We start from the raw sequence: 24,100 nt of genomic DNA on the forward strand, positions 1-24,100 counted from the left end.
CCCACAGCTAACGCCAAGCACAACAAGCGCGGACATATGCGTCCAACTCTCAGAAAAAGCCAACATCGATTCCCATCTCCTCATGCTGGAAGAGGTGATATGCAACGAGTCCATGAAACGAGTGGTGCATATCGACGAGGTGGTGCTGGACGTGGTGCTGCGCTGGGGCTACTGGGACGAGGATGATAGGAAGGATAATTACCTGCTGGTCAGAGAGAATAAGGTGAGTTCCTACCCCCATCACCTCATGCTAGAAGGCATATGCAGAGCCCGGAATTTTCGCCACAAAACAAAATACTGTCGTAATCTTGCTAGAGTTTTTTCTTCCATTACCCAACTATCGATATCAATAAAAAAATGTTTCTAACTAGCAATGGTACGGAACGCGCACACGCACTTGGCTGGTTTTTAACTGTTGAATATTTTTTTCTAAACAGATCCTTCACGAAATGGAGGCGATTAGGAACACGGGGCTAGTGTGTGCGGAGCTGCGGTTCGCCAGCGAGTCCATGAAGACCTTCAAGCTCCATATGTTTGAATTCCAGAACGGAAAGCTGTGCTACTTCAAGGACAAACAGGTGTGCTTGAGCCTGACACACTTTGATAGAGAAAGATAGTCTTATTGCGATTCCTATAAGAGGAAAGAGAAAATAGTGCCATGCTTTGTCATTATCACCGACCGGGTGGCATCATAGGTAGGAGGCAAGGGCCTGACACTCTTTGATAGAGAACGATAGTCTTATTGCGATTCCTATAAGAGGAAAGAGAAAATAGTGTCACTATCACCGACCGGATGGCATCATAGGTAGGAGGCAAGGGCCTAACACTCTTTGATAGAGAACGATAGTCTTATTGCGATTCCTATAAGAGGAAAGAGAAAATAGTGTCACTATCACCGACCGGATGGCATCATAGGTAGGAGGCAAGAGCCTGACACTCTTTGATAGAGAACGATAGTCTTATTGCGATTCCTATAAGAGGAAAGAGAAAATAGTGTCACTATCACCGACCGGATGGCATCATAGGTAGGAGGCAAGGGCCTAACACTCTTTGATAGAGAACGATAGTCTTATTGCGATTCCTATAAGAGGAAAGAGAAAATAGTGTCACTATCACCGACCGGATGGCATCATAGGTAGGAGGCAAGGGCCTAACACTCTTTGATAGAGAACGATAGTCTTATTGCGATTCCTATAAGAGGAAAGAGAAAATAGTGCCATGCTTTGTCCTTATCGCCGACCGGGTGGCATCATAGGTAGGCGATGGTGAAATACAGAGATTTATAAGAGTGAAAGAGAAAAAATCCTATGCTGCCGAAATGCTCTTACCCCCGGTCGCTCGGTGGCGCGTCTATAACTACTTGTATATACTATGTCTATGATCATCATCATATCACCTGTAAATATTGAAAACCTGATTCTTTCAAATCTGGACCTTCTTGAGCTCATTATACTCAGAATCGACAGCATTCTCCATTCTGCCATTAAAAAAAGATGTCCCAAAATGTCCATTCCATTACGTCACGTTTTAGTGTGAATTATTTTCATTTGTATGTACGCGACGTAGTGGAATGTACAATTTTCATACAAATTATTGGGACATTTTTTTTATCTTTAGGATTGAATACACTAGTGATTCTGAGTTGAAAGAACCCAAAAACACCAGGGTCCTGTTAGTATCAGGTTTTCAATATTTTAGAAAACGCCCCTCTACACATAGGCCTCTTATAAACGCCGGTACATCCTGCGATCATCTTAATCAGAGTCAGACCAAGCTAACTCTGCACTGACCCGGCAATCGACAGTGTGGAATTAAAATAAATGTCTATGACAATATGACGTTAATTATGTCATTTCAGTTTCAGTGCATAGTTATCTTAGACAGACTTATAGTCGGGGTAACTTGTTGGGGTCTCTCTTCGACTGTGTCTTCGGGTTTGCGGTCGCAGCTTAAAAACTTTTTTTACTCCAAAATACATCAAATGTGGTATTTTCCATAAAAAGGGACCTTATTGTCGATGGCGCTTACGCCATTATTAACGATGCTCCGATATAAATACAATGCCGCGCGACGCTGTGCGGCGTAAGCGCCATCGACAGTAAGGTCCCTTTTCATAGAAAATGCCCCAAATTACTGATTTGACATATTTTACAGGGTTCGCACAAGATTGACGAGTGGAACATAAAGGATATTCTGTGGTATGTGGGGTACGAGCCGAAAAGGAACCCCCAGTCGCGCTGGGCCATCACCTTCGTGCCGCGCAACAAGCAAAAAAGGTAACATACATTTTTAGGGTTCCGTACCCAAAGGGTAAAAACGGGACCCTATTACTAATCCTCCTCTGTCCGTCTGTCTGTCTGTCTGTGTCTGTCTGTCCGTCTGTCTGTCACCAGGCTGTATCTCATCAACCGTGATAGCTAGGCAGTTGAAATTTTCACAGATGATGTATTTCTGTTGCCGCTACAACATAATATACTAAAAAAAGTACGGAACCCTCGGTGGGCGAGTCCGACTCCCACTTGTCCGGTTTTTAATTATTTTCTCCACACTTTCTGGACCTGTAAGTACAGCCCCATCTTCAACTGTCAATCTTGTACAATCAATGAATTTGCTAAAACTAAATGTATTTAGATTTTTTTATTTCAGGATAAAATTTACACTATAAATTTGCATCAATGTCAAAATCATGCTTATCTTCTCATCATGATCGTCAAACATTACATATTAACGAATATAAAATAAATTAAAATAATTTGTGGTATTTTCTATAAAAAGGGACCTTATTGTCGATGGCGCTTACGCCATTAATAACGATGCTCTGGTATAATTACAATGCCGCGCGACGCTGTGCGGCGTAAGCGCCATCGACAATAAGGTCCCTTTTCATAGAAAATGCCCCATTTTCTCTCCCAATAAGGATCGTCATGTGTTTAAACAAAAACATGTCAAAAATTGATGTCAATCAAAGCAAAATTGCTATTTGAAGTAAAAGCTTTCTTTGCCGTTGCTGATCTAAGCAATTAAGAATCAAACAAAAAAAAAATATCGCAAAAGAAGTAAATGTCATTTTTAAAATACAATAAATCATTTGAATATTTTGAATTATAAATAAAATTACGTATATCATTAGATTTAGTTTTAGATTTATTCATTTCATAATATTAAATTACATTATAAATTATTTTAAGCTAATCATCATTTTTAAAATAAAATAAATCATTTGAATATTTTGAATTATAAATAAAATTACATATATCATTAGATTTAGATTTATTAATTTCATAATATTAAATTACATTATAAATTATTTTAAGCTAATCTATACGAATTTATATTATGATCGTCAACTATACATATAGGTATATTATATATAAATGTCAATACAAATAAAAATCATCATCAAATCATCATTATCATCATCATGTCAGCCGATACACGTCCACTCCACGTTCATATCCTCCCTCCTCCTCCTCCTCCTCCTCCATCAAATATCAATAGCAAAATAAATTCATCACAAAGTCAAATAAATATTGGGAAATAAATATACAATGTCAAATGATAGCATGGTTACGAAAAAGATGTCAATATGGCTACTTATACCCAGGTATCTCGTAATGGTCGTCAAATTAAAGTACAAGGCATTACAATATAAGAATAAGTAAACAATATCATATCATATAATTAATTAACTCTATTGATAATATTAGACGTCATTTCCATATATTCTTTTACAGAATATAATTGATTATCCAATAAAAAGGATCTCAATTGGCGTTCAAATGCGCCGCCAGATGGTTCTGTTCGCAATTTTGTAGGCATTACAGATTCAATTCCATTAACTCATTTACAGAGTACAGAGGGTTGTCCAACAAAAGGTTTCTTAATTTTGTGTTTAATAGTACATTATTGTCGAGGCTCGGAAGTAGCTACTTGCTGGCTGAGGATTCGTTTTAAACGGACGACCTTGGGAGTCCGTTTAATTGAATCCGAAGCCTGCAAGTAGCCTTCCAGCCGAGTCATATATAGTGCTTTTCTCAAAAATGGCGCAATAAACACAAATATAATAGAAATATTTTACAGAAGCAACGTTATTATGTATATATTTTCACAGAAAAAAGTAAAAAGATTTGCTTTGCCGCCTTTTTATTTTTTTAATTAAAAATAGAAGTGTATTTTTCTGCTGAAAATACGCCAACCTATTTGAGACACGAAAATAGTCGCGGTACCAACATTGTAATAATAAGTACTGATCATCTGTTTGGCTGTTTAATGGACCTATGCCTTCATTTGATATGGCCACTTCAACTTTTAAAAAGTTTGGAACTCGACAAATAATGGAATTTGTATGCAACATTGCAGTCCCGAAATCGAGACTGCAATGTTTTTTACTTTTTAATTTTTCGACTGACCATAAACTACGCACTTCGCGACCTACTTTTTAACCGGCAACGTCGACTTTGCCGTCCATTTTTGAGAAAATGCTTTTCGCAGGGGCAAGGATCGTCCGTGGTTCGGGTGCACTATAGCTGGCGCTGTCACCGAGGAACAACTCAAATGGACCGCCGCCATGACATTCGCCGAACACACAAACATACTGCCGTCTCCTCGTCTAGTGATCACGTAACACACACGTCAGGCTGCCTTCTAGATAAGACGTCAAATGGGGCATTTTTCTATGAAAAGGGACCTTATTGTCGATGGCGCTTACGCCGCACAGCGTCGCGCGGCATTGTATTTATATCGGAGCATCGTTTATAATGGCGTAAGCGCCATCGACAATAAGGTCCCTTTTTATAGAAAATACCACAAATAAAGTTCAAAAAGTAGGTAATCGTACTGGGCTTGAACGGTTTTTTTTACCTATTCGCCGCCATTAACTTGATATAAAGTTAGTACATTTCGTGCACCACACGCCACGACTAGATATGTTATACGGGTTGTTTACTCGAACATGCAATTAGCTCCATGCATTAATTTTATAAAAAAAAATATAATCATTATTTATATCGTTTGTACATCGGAAAAAATAAAAATACTTTTGTAAACCTTCACATTATTTTATTTAAAAATGTTGAAAAATTTTGAGCGGTTGAAACGCTCATAATTTTTGGCGCGAATTCGACAGAGCGTGATGACGTCACACGTTGGACGGTCCAACTAACGGTTACTACTAATGACACTTATGCCAGGATTACACTTGTAAGTTTTACTTACGTAAGTAGGGACACAGCTACTACAGAATGAGATATGAATATCGTTATCTCATTCTAGCAAAATCCTGGCCTTATGTGAACTAATCTGTCGACCGCGTGACGTCACGCGACGTTTCGCGCGTTTCGCTCACTAGCTGTTCGCGGGCAAATTTTTGTACTTTTTATTTATTATTTTAAGCATGTATCGGCATTATATATATATAATAACGATAATATAATAACGGAAATGCATTTGTAACATGATAAAGTCGTCGTCAATAGAACTTGTAAATAATGTAAACAATAAGACAGATTTTGTTAGCGTTTGACACATAACCTAACATTTTTACGAAGGTTATTTTCCCTGAAATATTAATAATTGACATTTAATATAACTAAAAATGTGTATAAATAAAGTATTTAAGTATATAGACTGTTGATAAGGTCACGATTGTCCTTTTAAAGAGCGAGATTACGAAAGTAATGAAGATAGAATGGTATGTTTACATTATTTGCAAGTTCTATTGACGACGATTTTATAAGTAACAAACGTCCAAATAAAAAATATTTCTGTCAAATATAAACTTCATGCATGAGGCTAATTAGTGTTTCGTGCAAAACTTTGTTTTAACAAACGGAACACTTATTTTTCCATGTCAAAAATAAGTGTTCCGTTGATGACAATTTATTACTTCATTGACCAGGACCTCCAAAATGCCTACCCTTGCCTAGAATTTGCGCACGAATTCCGAGGAATTGTCCGTGATAAGTGAGAGGCGAGCGGCGCCCCTCGACGATTTCACGGACTTTGTGCGCGAATGTAAATAATGTCATAACGGATAAATTTCACACTGGTTGCCTAGCTCTGTCAGTCCCACTTGCTCCATCTCACTAACCCGGGGTTAACCGGGTAAACCTGGTGTTACCATGGTTACCAATACCATTTGACACTGCGCTGCCCCAATACTATGTTACATTTTCAAGTTAGTTGAAATTAGACTTAATGTCACTATGATTAAGTTCAAATTTTCTGGATAAAAGTGAAACATAGAACCCTGTAATCGGGGTAGCAACTGGGTTAATGGTTTAACTGGTTAACCCCGGGTTAGTGGGATGGTGCAAGTGGGGATCAATGTAGGAATTATCTAACATTTAAAGAAATAAACAAAAAAATTAAGACCATAATGATGGGCAATCCTACAAAAATAAATATAAAAGTATATTGACCTTTTATTAAACGAAGCGATGTTTTTGAAACGATATATCATTATTTGTTTTCATTGGCATATAAAAATAATTATGAGGACCCATTTGAATGCTCTCGAATATTTCGAAATTGGGAACTATTTAAAAAATAAATAACTCGAAAGTCTGATTCGGTGCTAACATGCCAATTGTCATGAATATCAAAGAAATTATAACACAATTTATTTTATACAATAATATACTTTGTATTGTAATTGATAAACTAAATATTATGTATGTATATATATATACATTGAAATGTTATTCCTATGAATTTCCTTTAGGTATATATATAAAAGTTTTTTTTCAGTGCGAAAACGAATTAATAGACAGATGTTGCGATAATATATTATATTTAAATTAAGGTGAAAACAACACGTATTTTAAGTATTGGTATAAAATGAGTTTGAATTAAGTATAGCTTGATTTAATAAAAAAAATGCTTGAGGTTAGAAAGAAGTTAAGAAACGGCCGTGACGGAAAACTTACACTTTTTTCACATACTGCTTTTCACATCCCATATTATGAAATCATTTTCATGTTGATGGACATGCATGGACACCAATGGACATTCATGTCCATGTCCATGTCCGTAACCATGGTCATGTCCATGACATTGTACTAAACTTAACTAGAGTCGTGACACTCGTGACAAGTTTTCGTCACTTCGCCTAGCCATGCGCTAAGTCCGTTCATATAAGGAACTTCGTTAAATCATACTTTACGATACTCAAAAGCACACGTATACGTACAAGGACTGTTTTTTTTCTGCAAGTATAAAATTATTTACTTTAAGTAAAGGTGGCGAAGCGTGAACCAATCTAGCCGTGGGCGAAAATCACATGCGCGAGGCCCTTTTCAAGGTTGGCTTTGCGAGGCCGTGCGTGCGAGGCCGTGGGCGATGGCCCCATTCGCCAACGCCTAGCTACGCCACTGGTCTATTATATAAATGAATGTAATAAAATATATTCAAATAGATAAAATAAGAATACACTACTGATGTTTTCTTTTTTTTTAGAGTAAGGAGATAAACTACCAAATGCATGTGATACAGTATCAATGGCAAATAGGATAAAGACATTATAACTGTAAAATAATTTTATATTTACATATATTACGGAATACGGTGAGATGGAAAATTTCACTCGATAGACAATAGTTATTTGTGCAACAAGAGAGGAAAGTTGGTTTTTCTTGCGAGTGTTTATTTTGATTCCCGAGAAAGCGAAAGATTCTAAGGTAGAATCTTGAGCGTAGCGAGGGACTCAAAAACACGAGATGTAAAATAACTTTGCTCTCGTGTTGCACACATAATTTTTCACCTCAGTAGTGAGAACATATTAAAGGTTAAAATGTATTTCGAATTACACAGAATAAACAGAAAAAAAAGTATTATAATATGTACGATACGATAAGATACGACACGATACGATACGAGACCGGACCGGACCGGACCGTACCGTACCGTACCGTAGTATGAAGTTCATGGCCTTCACTAAATGAAAAAGCTACATTGTTTCACTCCCTGGAGTGAGGAAAGTCGCACTTTCCTCACTCCAGGGAGTGACGAAAGTAGGCTTGTTCGAGCTGCTGAGGTGAAAATTATTAAAATACATATGTTAGTCTTTACAGAGTTTAAATATACATTTTTAAATAGTTATTTACACGTAGAGTATTTTCTACAAATTAATTGAGATGACATGCCTTATTTTGATTATATTAAATCATCATCTCATCTTCCTCGCGTCGTTCCGGCATTTTGCCACAGTTCATGGGAGATAATAATGTGGGTATATGGGTTTTTAATATTGAATATGGCAGTTAAAAATGGAGCTCAAAAGATATAATTTAAATTTTATTTTTAATCCTTGTCAACTTCAAAAGTCGAAATAGGAAATGTTCCCTATTGAAATATTAGACTTATATTGACCGGGATATAGACCGTGATTACCTTTTGTATTATTTGTGAGCTCCCGATATTTCGACGCAGTTACATGCATCATGTTCACGGGTGACTGAAGATACGACCGATGGTAACGTTGAAAGTGAACGCAGCCGACGCGCAAGAATGAGGGTAGACCGAGCGCGGTCTACACAACTTTGACACCCACCCGCTATCTTCAGTCACCCGTGAACGTGATGCATGTAACTGCGTCGAAATATCGGGAGCTCACAAATAATACAAAAGGTAATCACGGTCTATATCCCGGTCAATATAAGTCTAGTGAAACTAACCGTGAATCATTCAAAACTCTTATTGAAATATTATTATTAATACATTTATATGTAGCTATACACATATACAAACTTCCAAACAGAAGTACGTATTTATGAAACATTTTTACTGGTTTCATAATCAACAAATTTCAGTACCATTTCGGACTTTGACACAGTGATGGTCAATATGAAATTCGCTGTAAGGACCTCATACTATTGCCACTGTGACAAGGTACGAAATGATACTGAAATTTAATTCCTTAACCGTACTAGAAAAAAAAATGGAATTGATTCAATTTTTAGTTCTACAAATGTGTCAAGGTGCACCCACACAGGATTTATATAATTATTTAAAATATATACGTATATCGAGCAACAAGGCATTCTACAATCTATTGATGCTAATAATGTGATCCTTGTCACACAATATTTACACGCTTTACAAGTTGTGTGGGAATACCTTTAGCAATAAAATTAAGATTATAATAGTGCTGGCGACTGGCTTAAGGCCTCACTCCCAAAAACTGCCCGTCAATTTAATGTTAAAAATGTCAATTTAATATATTGAGCATAAACAATAATGACATGTATGTAAGTAATATATTTTTCACCTCAGCAGCTCGAACAAGCCTACTTTCGTCACTCCCTGGAGTGAGGAAAGTCGCACTTTCCTCTCCAGGGAGTGAAACAATGTAGCTTTTTAATTTAGTGAAGGCCATGAACTTGATACTTTTATTACATTTTTTTTATGGTACGGTGCGGTACGGTACGGTACGGTACGGTACGGTACGGTACGGTGCGGTACGGTACGGTACGGTACGGTCCGGTCTCGTCTCGTATCGTATCTTATCGTATCGTACATATTATAATACTTTTTTTTTCTGTTTATTCTGTGTAATTCGAAATACATTTTTAACCTTTAATATGTTCTCACTACTGAGGTGAAAAATTATGTGTGCAACACGAGAGCAAAGTTATTTTACATCTCGTGTTTTTGAGTCCCTCGCTACTCTCAAGATTCTACCTTAGAATCTTTCGCTTTCTCGGGACTCAAAATAAACACTCGCAAGAAAAACCAACTTTCCTCTCTTGTTGCACAAATAACTATTTTCTACTCCCGTACTTGTATTTGTCATATCTTTAAAACCCTACCTTATAGTCGTCATTCCTCAAAAACGCATTTGTGCATACACGCAGCATCTTTTTGGCACTTTTCGATACTTCGTGTAATGACCACTTAAAAAATATTGTATGAAATACATTGTTGCCAATCTTATTTTAAACAATCTCTGACAAATAAGTGAACCATAGGCATGTTTTTTTAGGGTTCCGTATCCAATAGGTAAAAACGGGACCCTATTACTAAGACTCCGCTGTCCGTCTGTCCGTCTGTCTGTCTGTCTGTCACCAGGCTGTATCTCATGAACCGTGATAGCTAGACAGTTGAAATTTTCACAGATGATGTATTTCTTTTGCCGCTATAACAACAAATACTAAAAACAGAATAATATAAATATTTAACGTAATGGTACGGAACCCTTCGTGCGCGAGTCCGACTCGCATTTGGCCGGTTTTTTTAAATTTCATTTTTTTAATCCTCCAACAGTGATGTCTCAGGTTACTATTTAAAATAGGTAGATACCGTAGGTATCATTAGATGACATGAAAAATATTTGTTAAATTTACAATTTTATTTCAAAGTAAGTGCTTGGTAGTAGAAAAAGTATTGTATGTAACGTTGTTTAACTGAGTCAAAAAATATTCGTGGCGTCTTTATTAACAATTTTCGGCGTCGCCTCAAATTGTTACGCCACTCGCTTTTTTTTGGCATCTCTTAGACAACGGTTGCATTAAACGTATCTTTATAATATACCATATTATGCATAATTAGTTATGACATATCTAAGAAATGTAATATTCTCATACTTGTATCTTGTATTTCACTTTTATATCATATTTGATGGTTATTCATAAAAACTTGAATTCTGAATTAAAAATCGTATTAAAATACATAATAAAAATGTATAAATCGACTACACAATCTCCATTTATGGGTGTACACCCGTAATAAGGTACCCTCTTATGTACTATAAATGCAAATTAAATAACAACTGTCACATGTTGTAAGCTATTAATTGTAAATAAAATCGTATTTCGAAAACAAATTGTGTTTTTTCACTGTACATATCACCCAGTAGGTGCCTATATCTATTATAAGACTACTCGCGGTCACCACACCACCTTTATCGGTAAAAACATCAGATAAAGTACAAAATGACGTGCAGTCGCCATCAGATATATCGGAGCGGCCGAGGCGCTCACAAATATCTGAACAGGCCTCTATTGTCAAGGCGTTAGAGTGCATGTTCAGATATTGTGAACACCTTGGCCGCTCCGATATATCTGATGGCGACTGTACGTAGTGTAATATTGTTATAAAAGGAAGTAATTGCGGTATTTGATCGGTCAGCTAAATTGGATAAGGCCGGGGGGCTGACTATAGCAATCAGAACGTTTTATAAATCCTAACACACTCAACACTGGCGGATTCCGATGTCCTGGTGAATTTCTTCATCACAGCCTCGGCAGTCATAATATCCTCGCAGTGTTAAATTGGTATTTAACAGGTATTTCCCTTTGGTCTTTCAATAAATGCTGGTTCCTTCATTTACATCCGGTTCGAAGGACCATGTTTACGGGTCTGACGGGTTTATATTAAAAAATAACTCCAAATGTAAAAATATGTGTTTAATCTTTCTTGTGGAAACTGAATAAGTGACGTTTGACATGCAAAAGCACAAAAAGAACTACATTAACTTTTATCTATATATAATATACTGCCAGCATCCGCGGAGGTGTGATTTCTTGCGAACAATTTTCAAATGAAATCTAAGTCGCTAAGCCAATCAACTTTAAGTGACATGACGGAACTCAGAACCCACTAAGCAGCCGTTAAAATGGGATGGCTGGGTACTTAAAGGCTATTGGCATACAGGGGGCTGATTACTGGCAAAAACGCACTTTCTTTATTTTTAATAAAATGCCAAAGGCAACATTCAGAAACGTATTATTCTTTACAAACATTAAACTGTATGGAATTCTTGAACAGTAAAAACTTCAATAATTCTTATAGGTCAATTAGTGAGCAAATTAAACGATCTTGAACATAGAAATTTCGTAAAAAGGACTACTAGCTGGTGCCGTTACCCTATCCAAAACTCGACTTTGGTCAATTTCAAGCTCACTAAAATTAAATGTTAGGCCGAATTAGCTATAATCAATGTATGTACAGTCGCCATCAAATATATCGGAACGGCCAAGGTGCTTAAAAATATCTGAACACGCACTCTAACGCCTTGACAATAGAGGCGTGTTCAGATATTTGTGAGCACCGCGGCCGCTCCGATGTATTTGATGGCGACTGTACTAGTAACGGGTCGACAATTATGCAAAAGCTAATTTAGCTATTGTCAGAATCGGAAAATAGATAACCTAAAATCTGAAGCACTTAACTGGTTGGCAAACCCATTTGTTGTTTAACTTTGCAACTGACAGTCGTTTGGGTGATTCTTACTTCTTTTTTAATATCCTAGATAAATAAATAAATATTATACGGACATTCTTACACAAATCGACTAAGTCCCACGGTAATTTATAATAATTAAGTACCGTAAAATGGGGTGAGTAGGGTTCGCGGGGAGAGAAGGTTTGAAAGGGGGGTGAGATGGGATTTTGAGGCTATTGCTACAAAAGTTATGTATTCCAATTTAAAATGGAGCTATAGTAATACTCATAATAAAAAATCGATCCAACAATCTTCCAAAAACACCTTTGTATGAAAACCCATCTCACCCCAATTACGAGGGACTATGGGGTGAGGTGGGTTTTCCTGTTTATCGTCAAACTTATGAAATGGAACTACCCAAAGTAAAATAAAAACTAAAATGCAAACGTCCGGAACACTTATTATATATACACCATTTAGTTTGAATATGTAAAAATAAAATATTATCGAGGTTTGAATGTCAGTTTTGCTCCCACTCACCCCTTTTTACGGTACCTAAAATGTAAGTTGTTGACCTGTACCTAATATTACAATTATCAATAAATGATGTCTATGTCAAAGCTCAAGTCAAGAAGGCTTCTGTTGTGGGTACTCAACTACTCAGACAACGATATTTATAATACTTATACAAATACTTAAATACATAGAAAACATCCGTGACTTAGGAACAAATATCCGCGCTCACCACACAAACAAACGACTACCGGTACTCGAACCCAGGACTATCGGCTTCACTGGCAGGGTCACTACCCACTAGGCCAGACCGGTCGTCAACTACTAAAGTGACACTAGAGCAAAGAGTCACTAGAGTCAGATACTAAAGTGACAGTTCGACCCAGGTAGCAAAGTGACGTTAGCGACGTCATAATGACGTAATTATGGCGTCATAATGACGTGTAAATGCTGTTAGGGGATAATCGGTCTGATTTCGTACTTAGGTAAATAACCGTTGGATTGGGCATTACCTACACAGTGGAGTAGCGTGAACTAATCTAGCCGCGAACGTAGTCGCATCTGCGAGGCCTTTTTCTTTTAAGACGATTCTCGCTGATTTGGCCTTGAGCGTCTCAGCGTCTCTGTACCCGCACCCCGCTCACTGCGATCGTACGTGAATTTCGTCTCGGTGCGGCGACTGCGGCGGAACGAGGTTCAAAGAATAACCTACAGCCCAGAGGCGCGCGGCATTTGGCGCTATACCTCGTATTTGTGTATCTTTTGCAGATATTTTGTTGTTTGAGTATGAGTAGATCATGCGTGTAGTGGAGGTCGTAAATTATAATAAAAATATATTCCCTTATGCATTATACTTTACAAGCCTCAATTAGTTAATTTGTGTTTTATCTGTTTCTTACAAATAAATACCTAAGTCAAATCGACGGATTAAGATTTATAGCTAAAGCTTGGTATGTACTAAATTGAAACGTACAGTGCGTTTATTTTATACAGTTTTTTTATCCGTAATAAATAAATATAAATAATGCCATTAATAGTTAACTTATAAAATTAAAGTACCTACTAGCTTCATATTCTACTACAAATGTGTTATTTTTCGAAGTTCTAAGTTTTCTCAATCATTACGTGGGAATATCATCATTATTAGGGTTCCGTACCTCAAAAGGAAAAAACGGAACACTCGTGCGTCTGTCTGTCTGTCTGTCCGTCTGTCACAGCCTATTTTCTCGGAAATGACTGAACCAATAAAATAAGTTGAAATTTTGTGTATATATGTAAGTTTGTGACCCAAAGACGGACATGTAACGTAAACCAATTAATTTTAAACACGGGGGCCACTTTTGGGGGGTAAAAGAGAAAATTAAAAAAAAAAGTTTTTCAAACTATATCGTGTTACATATCAAATGAAAGAGCTCATTGTGAGAATCTCAAATGTATATTTTTTATAATTTTAGGATAAACAGTCAATTCAATTCAATTCAATTCAATATATTCTTTATTCAAATAGGCCTAGCAACAAGCACTTAAATTGTTTAGAAGTTATTCACGAAAATAGGCAAAAAATGAGCATTCCCCCCCTTTATCTCCGAAACAACTGGGTATAAAATTTTGAAAAAAAAAATACACAAAATAGATCTTTACCTATAGATCACAGGAAAACTTATTAGAAATGAGCAGTCAAGCGTGAGTCGGACTTAATTATTTAGTTTTTGATCCAACCCCTACGGGTTTATTAAAGACATTTCACGCACGTTGCACATAAAAAATAAATTGTTAGTAGTAAGCTTTTCCGTAAATAAAAATACGATAGGCCGTTTTGCTAGTTCTTAATCGATTAAAATTATTTTTAAACTACAAAAACGATGTTTTTTAACAGGTACTATTCATACATACAACGTAATAGGTAGCTTATGTTAAATCAATAATTTATTGTTTCGAGATGGAATGGAACATTATTCAAAACGTAAAACTTGAATGACATTATAATATGTCGGTTAGAAAACATTTATTTATTTATTTCAAATGAAGTTTTCTCAAACATACGTATATTATAGTATAATATATACGGATATTATCATTACATTCATTGTAATAGACCGCAAAATACCGTGTTGCGCTCGCTAATGCGCGTCGCAACCAAATCAGCGCTCTGCAGTTATTTATTCTTTCGCCACAATAACTCCGATATTATAGCACTTTGCTTGTGCATAAGCGAACATAGTGCAAGGAAGGCACGGAGCGACGAGCGACACAGCCTCCTCGTCTCAAAGCTGGCACACGACTGCCGGCCACGCCATTTTCAGGCTGCATACGCATGAAATGTGGAAAAACGTTCGATTTCTTAAGAAAATATTTTTTGATTAAGAAAAGCTATGTTGCATTTGTAGAACCTGTTAAAACATTTTTGTTAGTTTAAAAATAATTTTAATCGATTAAGCCATTTAGAAGTTATAAGCAAAGTTAGCCGCAAAACGGCCTGTCGTGTTATTTTTTTTTCGGTGAATCTACAAATTTCAGGAAAAAAGTCAAATGTTGCGATTGTTATCCATAGAGTGAAGATGCATATATATTTTTTTCATAATTTTTGGTTGACTCATTTAGAAGTTACAAGCTCTAAAAAGTAACAGTTTTTGGCCAAAAACTGCGCGAAGCGCCTTAATATGTATTCCCAAGGTATATTGAAAGAAAAGCGCGAGGCCGTAGGCAAGGGGCCGCTTCGCCCACGCCTAGCTAAGCCACTGCCTTTACTTAATTCGTGGCCTTTACAGCCTGGTCATGGTAAAACAAACAGTGTGATTTTTACAGTTTAGCATATTAACACAGACAACGGCTAGGCTTAGTAAAACGTTTTCACCTGATTCCAATGTCTAACTGGTCAATTCGAACAACGTGATAATTACTAGATACGAGATCTACTGTTAGAAGTATTAGAACAAATTAAATGATTTACAGAAAATACTTTAATTTGTTTTTATTTTTAAGTAGAAACATTACTACCTATATAAATTATAAACTGAAATAAATGTCATATACTAAGAAAAAATGACCAAGGCCTCCAGTGCCCCAGGCTGGAATCGAACCAGCGTCCTCTGCTATCGAGGCAGGTGCTTGTGCCATTCGGCCAAGATCTAATAGATACGTTATAGTTCTTGACTAGTTATCTTTTGCAGTACGATTCGAGAAACCAATTGTCATTTCACGCTATCTTACAATTATCGTGACGTTTTGGGATATCCATTAGATATCCATTGGATGTCTAAGTAATATCTTAAGCAAATCTTAAAGAGATCGTTATTCGGAATCGCGGAAATGTCAAATTTGACATGTCTTAAATATCTCGTTATCGTTTCTGTTTCATATCTAGTGGATATTTAGTTGATATCTAGATCATTGTTCGAATTGGCCCGTATGGGTGAAAAAGAAATCCTATGTCTTAGGACGACTCTTACAGGTGCATAAACTGACTAGCTTAGCATAACTAGCGTTGTCGCGTCGCGCGCGACTCCATATGTCAAGTGCGACTTCAAGTGTGGAGTCGCGCGCGAGAACTCAAGCTAAGTGGTCTATCAAGATTGTGTCGTCGGCAGATGCTTTAATCTGATCTGCAGTAGGTAAGTATTAAATCGATCATTAGATTATTGATTAACATTGTCAAGGACTGCATGTTTACTCAAACTCAAATCAATAGTTACTTATGGAAATCAAGAATTTCATAAATAAAGATTAGGTTAGCGAATACGAGTACATAGGGCGCTCGGAGTCACCCGGCGGGCCGGTCCGGGCCGTGCCTGGCGCCCGGCGCGGCACGCGACGCAGCCCCAGGCATTACTCCCAACATTAATACCTAAACTGCTCTAATTTGCCTTTACTTTCTCCTTCTTTTAATAAACCTTTAAAAATGTCCCCGTCCTATGTACCAGTTGTTTTTTGCCTCCGTCTGACATCGGCTGACATTTTTTCGTCGTGGTTATTTTTGTTAATTAGTGGATAATGGTTTCGAGATGTAGATAGGGACTGAATTGGGACAGTTTAAAGTTTTAAACGATGGCTGACACGGAGGCCAAGTCTAACCAGATTACTGAGGAGGAGATAGCGAAGGTAAGTATCTACTTAGGGTAAATGTGTAGGTATGCGGTGTTGTCGTGTGGGCGGGCTGTTTATGACACGTCATTTTCTACCAGACGGCTCATTATACGGATTTTGGCGCGTGTCGGATTGAAAACGCGACTGCTATTAATAATAGTTATATGCATAAACATGAGTGTCTTGTTACGTGTTTGGTTCTATTTTGGGATATTCTTGTTTGTTTGGAAATGTTCTTATATTTTAAGGGCCTTTAAGACTTGATGGCCTTAAACGAAAACTGCTGTGCTATTTAGGAGTTGCTGTGGCACAATAAGAGTACAGTTTTATAGTTATGTCGCATGCGTTACAGATATAATTAATTAAGGCTTATTATTTTCGCGGCGACAGAAAAAATAAAGAGCAGCAAACTATTTGCAACTAAAATAATAACTTGTTAGCGATTAAATATTTTGGCAATCATTTATATTAAATGAGCTTTAAACTAAGGATATTTTAAAATTCAAATAATGGCAGCTACTTTAAGGTAGCAGAAATAATAAACAAGATTACTGAAATCATAGGCGAGGTACTATAAATAAAAATGAACAATCCTAATTGGGCCAGAGTGAAATTGTTTGGTAAATAAGTTTTGTAACTGGCTACAAAATGGGAAACCAAAATTACATTAAATCAATAGGTAGGTAGGTTAGGTTCGGTAGGTAGCTTCAAATGCCCGAAGGGCCAACCGCCCAGAAATAGGAGCCCCGCGAAGCGGGGCTCCGTCTAGTTACGTTGTGAAGTAATTTTTTTTTTAAAGAAACAGTCCGACGAACTCCAGCTAACTAGACTCGCGGGGCTCCTATTTCTGGGCGGTTTGCCCTTCGGGCATTTAAAGCTACCTAACCTTGATTTATTTTATATGCAATCTCCATTGAACAATTAGAGTAGGCCATTTTCAACTTTTTATCCGCTGTCATGTTTCCGCTTAATTAGTTAATTCAGTCGCTAAAACAATACTCGATGCTAGTTTATATTGAAACAAATCCGAAAATTGATTACTTTACTGCTACTTTTTACTAAATACTAGTCTCCGCAATTAGTCGCCAACTTATTATTTTTGCTACCCCCTTTAATTTTTTATAACTCCCTAAATCAGATTAATTTGTCGCCGCGTTAAATACATGCCATTAATTAATAACAGATGTAGTACATAATTGTTTTCTTTTGGATTTTCACGGAAACGTACGAACGTGTCCTGCTACTTCAGTCAGTCTCAGTAACAAAAGTACTGTGGTTAGGCCTTGGTCAAAATTATGCTTGGCCGTTTCGTTACTACGCGAACTATGGTACCTACTTATAACAAAAAAGTAATGAAGAGTAAATACATTTACAGTACATATGGTGCTACTTTCTCGCACCAGTGCGTAAAAGAGCACTTTTCGTGCATATGTCGAAAGTTTAAAGGGCCATATGTACTGTAAAACGTTGTACGATACACGTGCGAATAGGTAATTCGCAACTCGTGTCGATTTAAAACATTCCCTGCGGTCGTGTTTTAATTTATCGCCACTCGTTTCGAATTTCCTCTTTTCCGCACTTGTATCGTAAATAACTATTTCACCTTACGCCCATGTTACGATAACGAAACAGCCAAGCCACATAATTTTGACTAAGGTGTAAAGTTTGTGAAGTTAAGAGATCTGATAACTTTTTCAGTGCGATTCTTATGGTTTCGTCTTGGCAACATTTTCCGTTAAAATGTTTTTGGTGGGATTTCACTTCTATTTGTAAGTTGTTTATGACAGTCTTCCATCCCCTAATTTAAAGGGTGGGGGGTGATTTAATAAAAATTCTGAAATATGTATTTTATTATTTATAACAAGGAATCCCTATATCAATGTATGTAAACACTTTATTGTACATAAGACAGATTACAAACACAATAAAAGAACATAAATATATACAATGTACAAAGGCGGACTTATCCCTATAAGGGAAGGGATTTTCAGACCTATAGCATCAAAATGCATAGCAAACAATGGGACCAGAATTGTTTCAGTAACTGAGTGTGGTCGCCGCGTGTGCACATATTGTTACCAGTTTTTTTTTTTGGTCACAATGTTTCGAAACAGTTCGGTAATAGTTACGACACATGGTCACAAACTGAACGCAGTGTATAAAAAATTGTTCGAACTTGAGCGAAAAGTGTGCATTTAAAAAAAAATACTTACTTGAGATTCTCACAATAAGCTCTTTCATTTGATTTGATATCTAACATGGTATAGTTTGTAAAACTTTGTTTTAATTTTCTCATTTACCCCAAAGTGGCCCCCATGTTACAAATTTTTTTTTTCATGTTACAAATCACAAACTTACATATGTATACCATATTTCAACTTAATTAGTCCAGTAATTTCGGAAAAAATAGGCTGTGACAGACAAATAGACAGACGCACGAGTGATCCTATAAGGGTTCCGTTTTTTTCCTTTTGAGGTACGGAACCCTAATAACGCCTAGGAAACACGCACTAATTTACTAAAAAATGCCTCGGAAACACGCACCAATTTTACCGGTGTCAGTTAAAGTTTGCCCCATATCCGAGTTGAAATGTTGTTCTCTAAAGTTATATTGCCAGAAATAAGTCCTTACAGTGTCCATTATAAGTTGGTCTCTACGTTTGAAGATCAAGGTGCTGGTGTATAGAAATATTAAGGATAATTACAGTCGGTACTTACCTACTTGATACCTGCTTGCAGTTATTAAGTAGATGCCAAAATCAAGACTTAAGAGGCCGGTGTCGATTTTAGTCGCAAAAATGTAAAATTGATAGATTTAGTCCGTGAAATTTTACACCTTTTGTTACCTAATTGAAATAACAAGTACTGGTTTCTATTAGCACGTCTTCTTATCTTACCTTTTATCAGATCAATTTTTTGAAAACAGATTCACTAAATTAGTAATGTTTGCTTTTCTGATGGACGTTTAGGTAAACGCGCGTAAAGCACTGATATTGTCGCTCTTATTTGTAAATTTCGTAAAGTTTGGACTGCTAAACATGGTAATATTGTATTACACATATCCTGTACTTGACGTTTATCAGACTACATTTTTATTATTATGACTTTGAAGTAGTGTAAATGAAAGTTAGACGAAATCAATTTTCTTCAGAAATTACTTTAAAACAAGTGACAATTTCTCTAAAAATCGACTTAATTTCAACGTAATTTTGATACTTAAACAATCTACAACATTTGCTGAAACTGTTCTTATACATCAATTTGTATAATTTACCACCATGATTTTTTGATGAATTTTTAAAAACTGCCCCTTCTCTTCATGCATTACCGGTAACGCACGCTCGCAACCTCATTATTAAAAAGCAAGATGAGAAGACGTGCTAATAGAAATCAATACTTGTTATTTAGATATTACGTAACAAAACGTGTATAATTTCAATGACTAAATCTATCAATTTTACATTTTTGCTCCAAAATCGACTACGGCCTCTTAAGTAAGTAAGTAAATACACTTTATTGCACCACAAAAGAAAAATTCAATAACAGATTTACAATGTAAATAAAGGTAGCAACAAGCGGTCTTACACATACACAGACACACACACAGGCACAGGCGGTTTTTACTAAGTGTAAAAACGGTAAAATTGTATGGCAATATTCAGAAATAAATGATTGGAAAAATTCTGGCGAGACTCGTGACTCCAGGGTTCCCGCCGCTCTACTAACTGAGCTACCGAGACTCATCCGTTGACCGATCGAGAAAATCCATACTATATTAATATTATAAATGCGAAAGTCAGTCTGTCTGTCTGTGTGTTACCTCTTCACGCTTAAACCGCTGAACCGATTTAGTTGAAAGTGGGCGTAAAGATAGTTTGAGTCCCGGGGAAGGACATAAGATAGTTTTTATCCCGAAAATCATCCCTTAAGAGGGTGAAAAGCGGGGTGGAATCATGGTGGAATTTATTTTATTTATTTATTTATTAATATTTGTGTGCATTTTATGCTCAAATTGAATGATTGCTATAAGACTTTCTCCAGGCGCTATTCTTACTCTAGCGGGGGTTACTAAGTCCACGCAGACGAAGTCGCGGGCAAAAGCTAGTTTCATATATTGCATAGGTTACTACTTCATAGGTACGTGCCTTGGGCAGAAGTAGGAAACTAGAGCGTTCGGGCATTTTCGGCTTCGTTTGGCTCAGCATTGCTCCGAGCAATTATTAGGGTTGACACAACTTGACGTCCTTTTGGGTGTACGACCAAAGATAAGATACCCTATATTTTGACAACCCTAAATAGCCGAAAGGGATAGTACAATACATAAGAAAGGGACACCATGATTCGTCCCTGAATCGCTGTCAAACTTCGTTTTTGTGGGAAGTTTCCTTTCTATGGTTGTACTATTACTTATTCTGTGCCTTGTGTGTCCATTTGCCTTCCAATGTGTATGTGGTATTTTCTATAAAAAGGGACCTTATTGTTGATGCCGCTTACGCCATTATTAACGATGCTCTGATATAATTACAATGCCGCTCGACGCTGTGCGGCGTAAGCGCCAATCGACAATAAGGTCCCTTTTCATAGAAAATGCCCCACATCATGGTAGCTCATGGTAGCTGGTTCGTTACCGAAGCAGCGTTGAACCAACATATGTGAATAACATCCTGCACATTTGGCATTATTATCCACCCCCTGCGTTTGATGGTAATTCATATGGATGAAAGATTACGTTCGTTTCTTTTAGAAATTTATTGTCTTCAGTTTGAATCGGGACACATCATGGGTCGCTGTTTTTTTTTAAGTTAGCTGAAAAGTAATGGAACGTTTTTTTAATGTGCTGTTATATGAACGGTTGAAAAGTGTGAATTATGTTAATCGTTGTGTAAGATTGTGAAACATTGTATCTAATGAGAATAATTTAAGTTTATTAAGGATGATTAAGGTTTACTTTATCCTTTACTGTGGCAAAATCAGATTCTGGTTGTTGTAAGTAAATTATTAGTCAAGTGGCGCCCCCATTTTTCGCGGTAGTCTATAGAATCATAGAGAAATGACAAGTAGTATGCTTATGTGCTCACTCCATACATAGATAGGTAATAGGTACCGTAAAATGGGGTGAGTAGGGTTTGCGGGGAGAGTTGGGTTATGAATGGGGAGAGAAGAATTGAAAGGGGGGTGAGATGTTTTTTTAAGGCTACTGCTACAAAATAATGTATTCCAATTTAAAATTGAGCTATAGTAATACTCATAATTTAAAAAAAACGATCCGACAATCTTCCAAAATCACCTTTGTATGAAAACCCATCTCACTAAAATAAAAACGTCCGGAACACTTATTATATACACCATTCAATTTGCATATGTAAAAATAAAATGTTATCGAGGTTTGAATGTCAGTTTTGCGCCTACTCACCCCATTTTACGGTACCTACATAAAAACCCATTTATAATAAGTTTGAAACGAGCTTTGCGAAAGCTTATTTTTAATAAGATTTAAACTTTATAATATAAAGTTTTAAGCGTGCTTTAAACTTATTAATAATACTTTATACCTCCCACACAACCTAATCCTATACCTTTAAACTAGCAATTCTTGTATATAAATATATAATTAATTTTCGGGGATCTCGGAAACGGCTCTAACAATTTCGATGAAATTTGCTATACCTACGGGGGTTTTTCGAGGCGAAAAATCGATCTAGGTCTTATCTCTGAGAATACGCGTATTTTGAGTTTTTATATGTTTTTTGAGCAAAACTCGGTCTCCCAAATATTACTGATTAAGCAATGGAGTGAGCACTCTACCTAAGCCTTCCTATTTATTTATCTATTGGCGGGAGCTAATAGAATCAATTTTAATATTTAATTCAAATATTGAATCTACTTACAATAGCTGCAAGTAGACTAACTATTTATGTACATGAAAAAATAATAGCATCTAATAAGTATCTATAAATCAGTTCATTGCCATGCGTCATACAAATCCAAATTCAATCCAAATCCAAAAACAAACCGGAGATTTCATGTTTCGGATAATGCCAAATCGACTTACAATAAACAAAACTGAGGGAATTGAGTTCCAAATTGACATAATTAATAGTTATTTGTTATACAAGGGTGCAAAGTTGTATTTTACCCGCGAGTGTGGAATTGAAACACGAGCAAGCGAAAGGATTCTATAGTTGAACCACGAGCGAAGCGAGTGGTTCTAAAATAGAATCCTGAGCGTAGCTAGTGTTTTAACACACGAGAAGTAAAATACATTTGCACACGTGTGTAACACAAAACTTTTCCCCACACTATAGCGAGGAAAGTGCAACATCCACAGGCGTTAGATCATCTTCATCAACTGGAATCACTAATTTTTTTACGATATTAAAACAAAAAACTCTGGAAATTCTGTACTTTTACGTGAGAAGTTTTTAAGTAAAATTTTTGTTGACAATGTTGACATTTCTGACGTATGAAATGTCAATGATGCGTTTTGAAATTGCATCGACTTAACTTGTGCGTTCAGAATTATATTTAACATAATTATTAAAAAACAAACGTTTATTATGGAATTTTAAGGTTTATGACTTAAAATCATTAAATAAAGCTAAATCTGGTATTTTTTATTAGATTCTCAAACCATTTATTTAATGATAATTAATATCGAACGAACCATTATTATGACTTTAAAAAGGCCTTCGACCGAGTAGATAACGACGTGTTACTGAGCAAGCTGTGCAAAATTGGATTCTCCCCCCAGCTTCTTCGTTTTTTCGCTAGCTATTTGCGTGACAGGCTACAGTACGTGCAGCACGGATGCTTTGTGTCCAAGACCTTTCAGACTCTGTCCGGTGTCAGCCAGGGTTCCATTCTAGGGCCATTGCTTTTTGGAATCATGATCGATGACTTACCATCTGTTCTTGGATCTGCCAGATGCTTACTGTATGCCGATGACCTCAAAATTATTTACGGTGTCCAAGACATATCAGACTGTTTATCTCTCCAGGAAGACGTAGACAGAGTTTACCGGTGGAGTATCAAAAATAGGCTGACTTTTAATACTACAAAGTGTGCAGTCATGACGTTTAGTAGAGCTCGCAATCCACTTCTCTACGAGTATACTCTGGATTCAGAGGCTATATCCCGTGTCAATTCCATTCGGGACCTTGGCGTTATCCTTGACTCCCGCCTCAACTTTCATGATCACATGTTGTCATTAGCGCGTGACTGCTATAAGAGGTTAGGGTTTGTAATCAGGAATTCTAGGGATTTTCATGACACAGGTACCATAAAGCTCCTTTACTGTGCCCTAGTGAGAAGCAAAGTGGAGTCCGCCTCCGTTGTTTGGAACCCT

At 36.7% G+C, this 24,100-nt stretch overlaps 1 protein-coding gene across 1 annotated transcript in view; it reads left to right on the forward strand.

Moving 5' to 3' along the window:
* The window catches only part of LOC134754540 (arf-GAP with Rho-GAP domain, ANK repeat and PH domain-containing protein 2), a 43,294-nt gene extending 38,614 nt beyond the window's left edge, over positions 1-4,680 (forward strand). Inside the window, exons 9-12 of the mRNA XM_063690840.1 lie at positions 8-223; positions 438-578; positions 2,155-2,276; positions 4,492-4,680. Coding sequence (XP_063546910.1) covers positions 8-223; positions 438-578; positions 2,155-2,276; positions 4,492-4,624 — 612 coding nt within the window. The 3' untranslated portion in view covers positions 4,625-4,680. The remainder of the gene's footprint in view (positions 1-7; positions 224-437; positions 579-2,154; positions 2,277-4,491) is intronic.
* Positions 4,681-24,100: the final 19,420 nt, after the last annotated feature.

This window comes from Cydia strobilella, chromosome Z (genome assembly GCF_947568885.1).
Source record: "Cydia strobilella chromosome Z, ilCydStro3.1, whole genome shotgun sequence".
Lineage (NCBI taxonomy): Eukaryota > Metazoa > Arthropoda > Insecta > Lepidoptera > Tortricidae > Cydia > Cydia strobilella.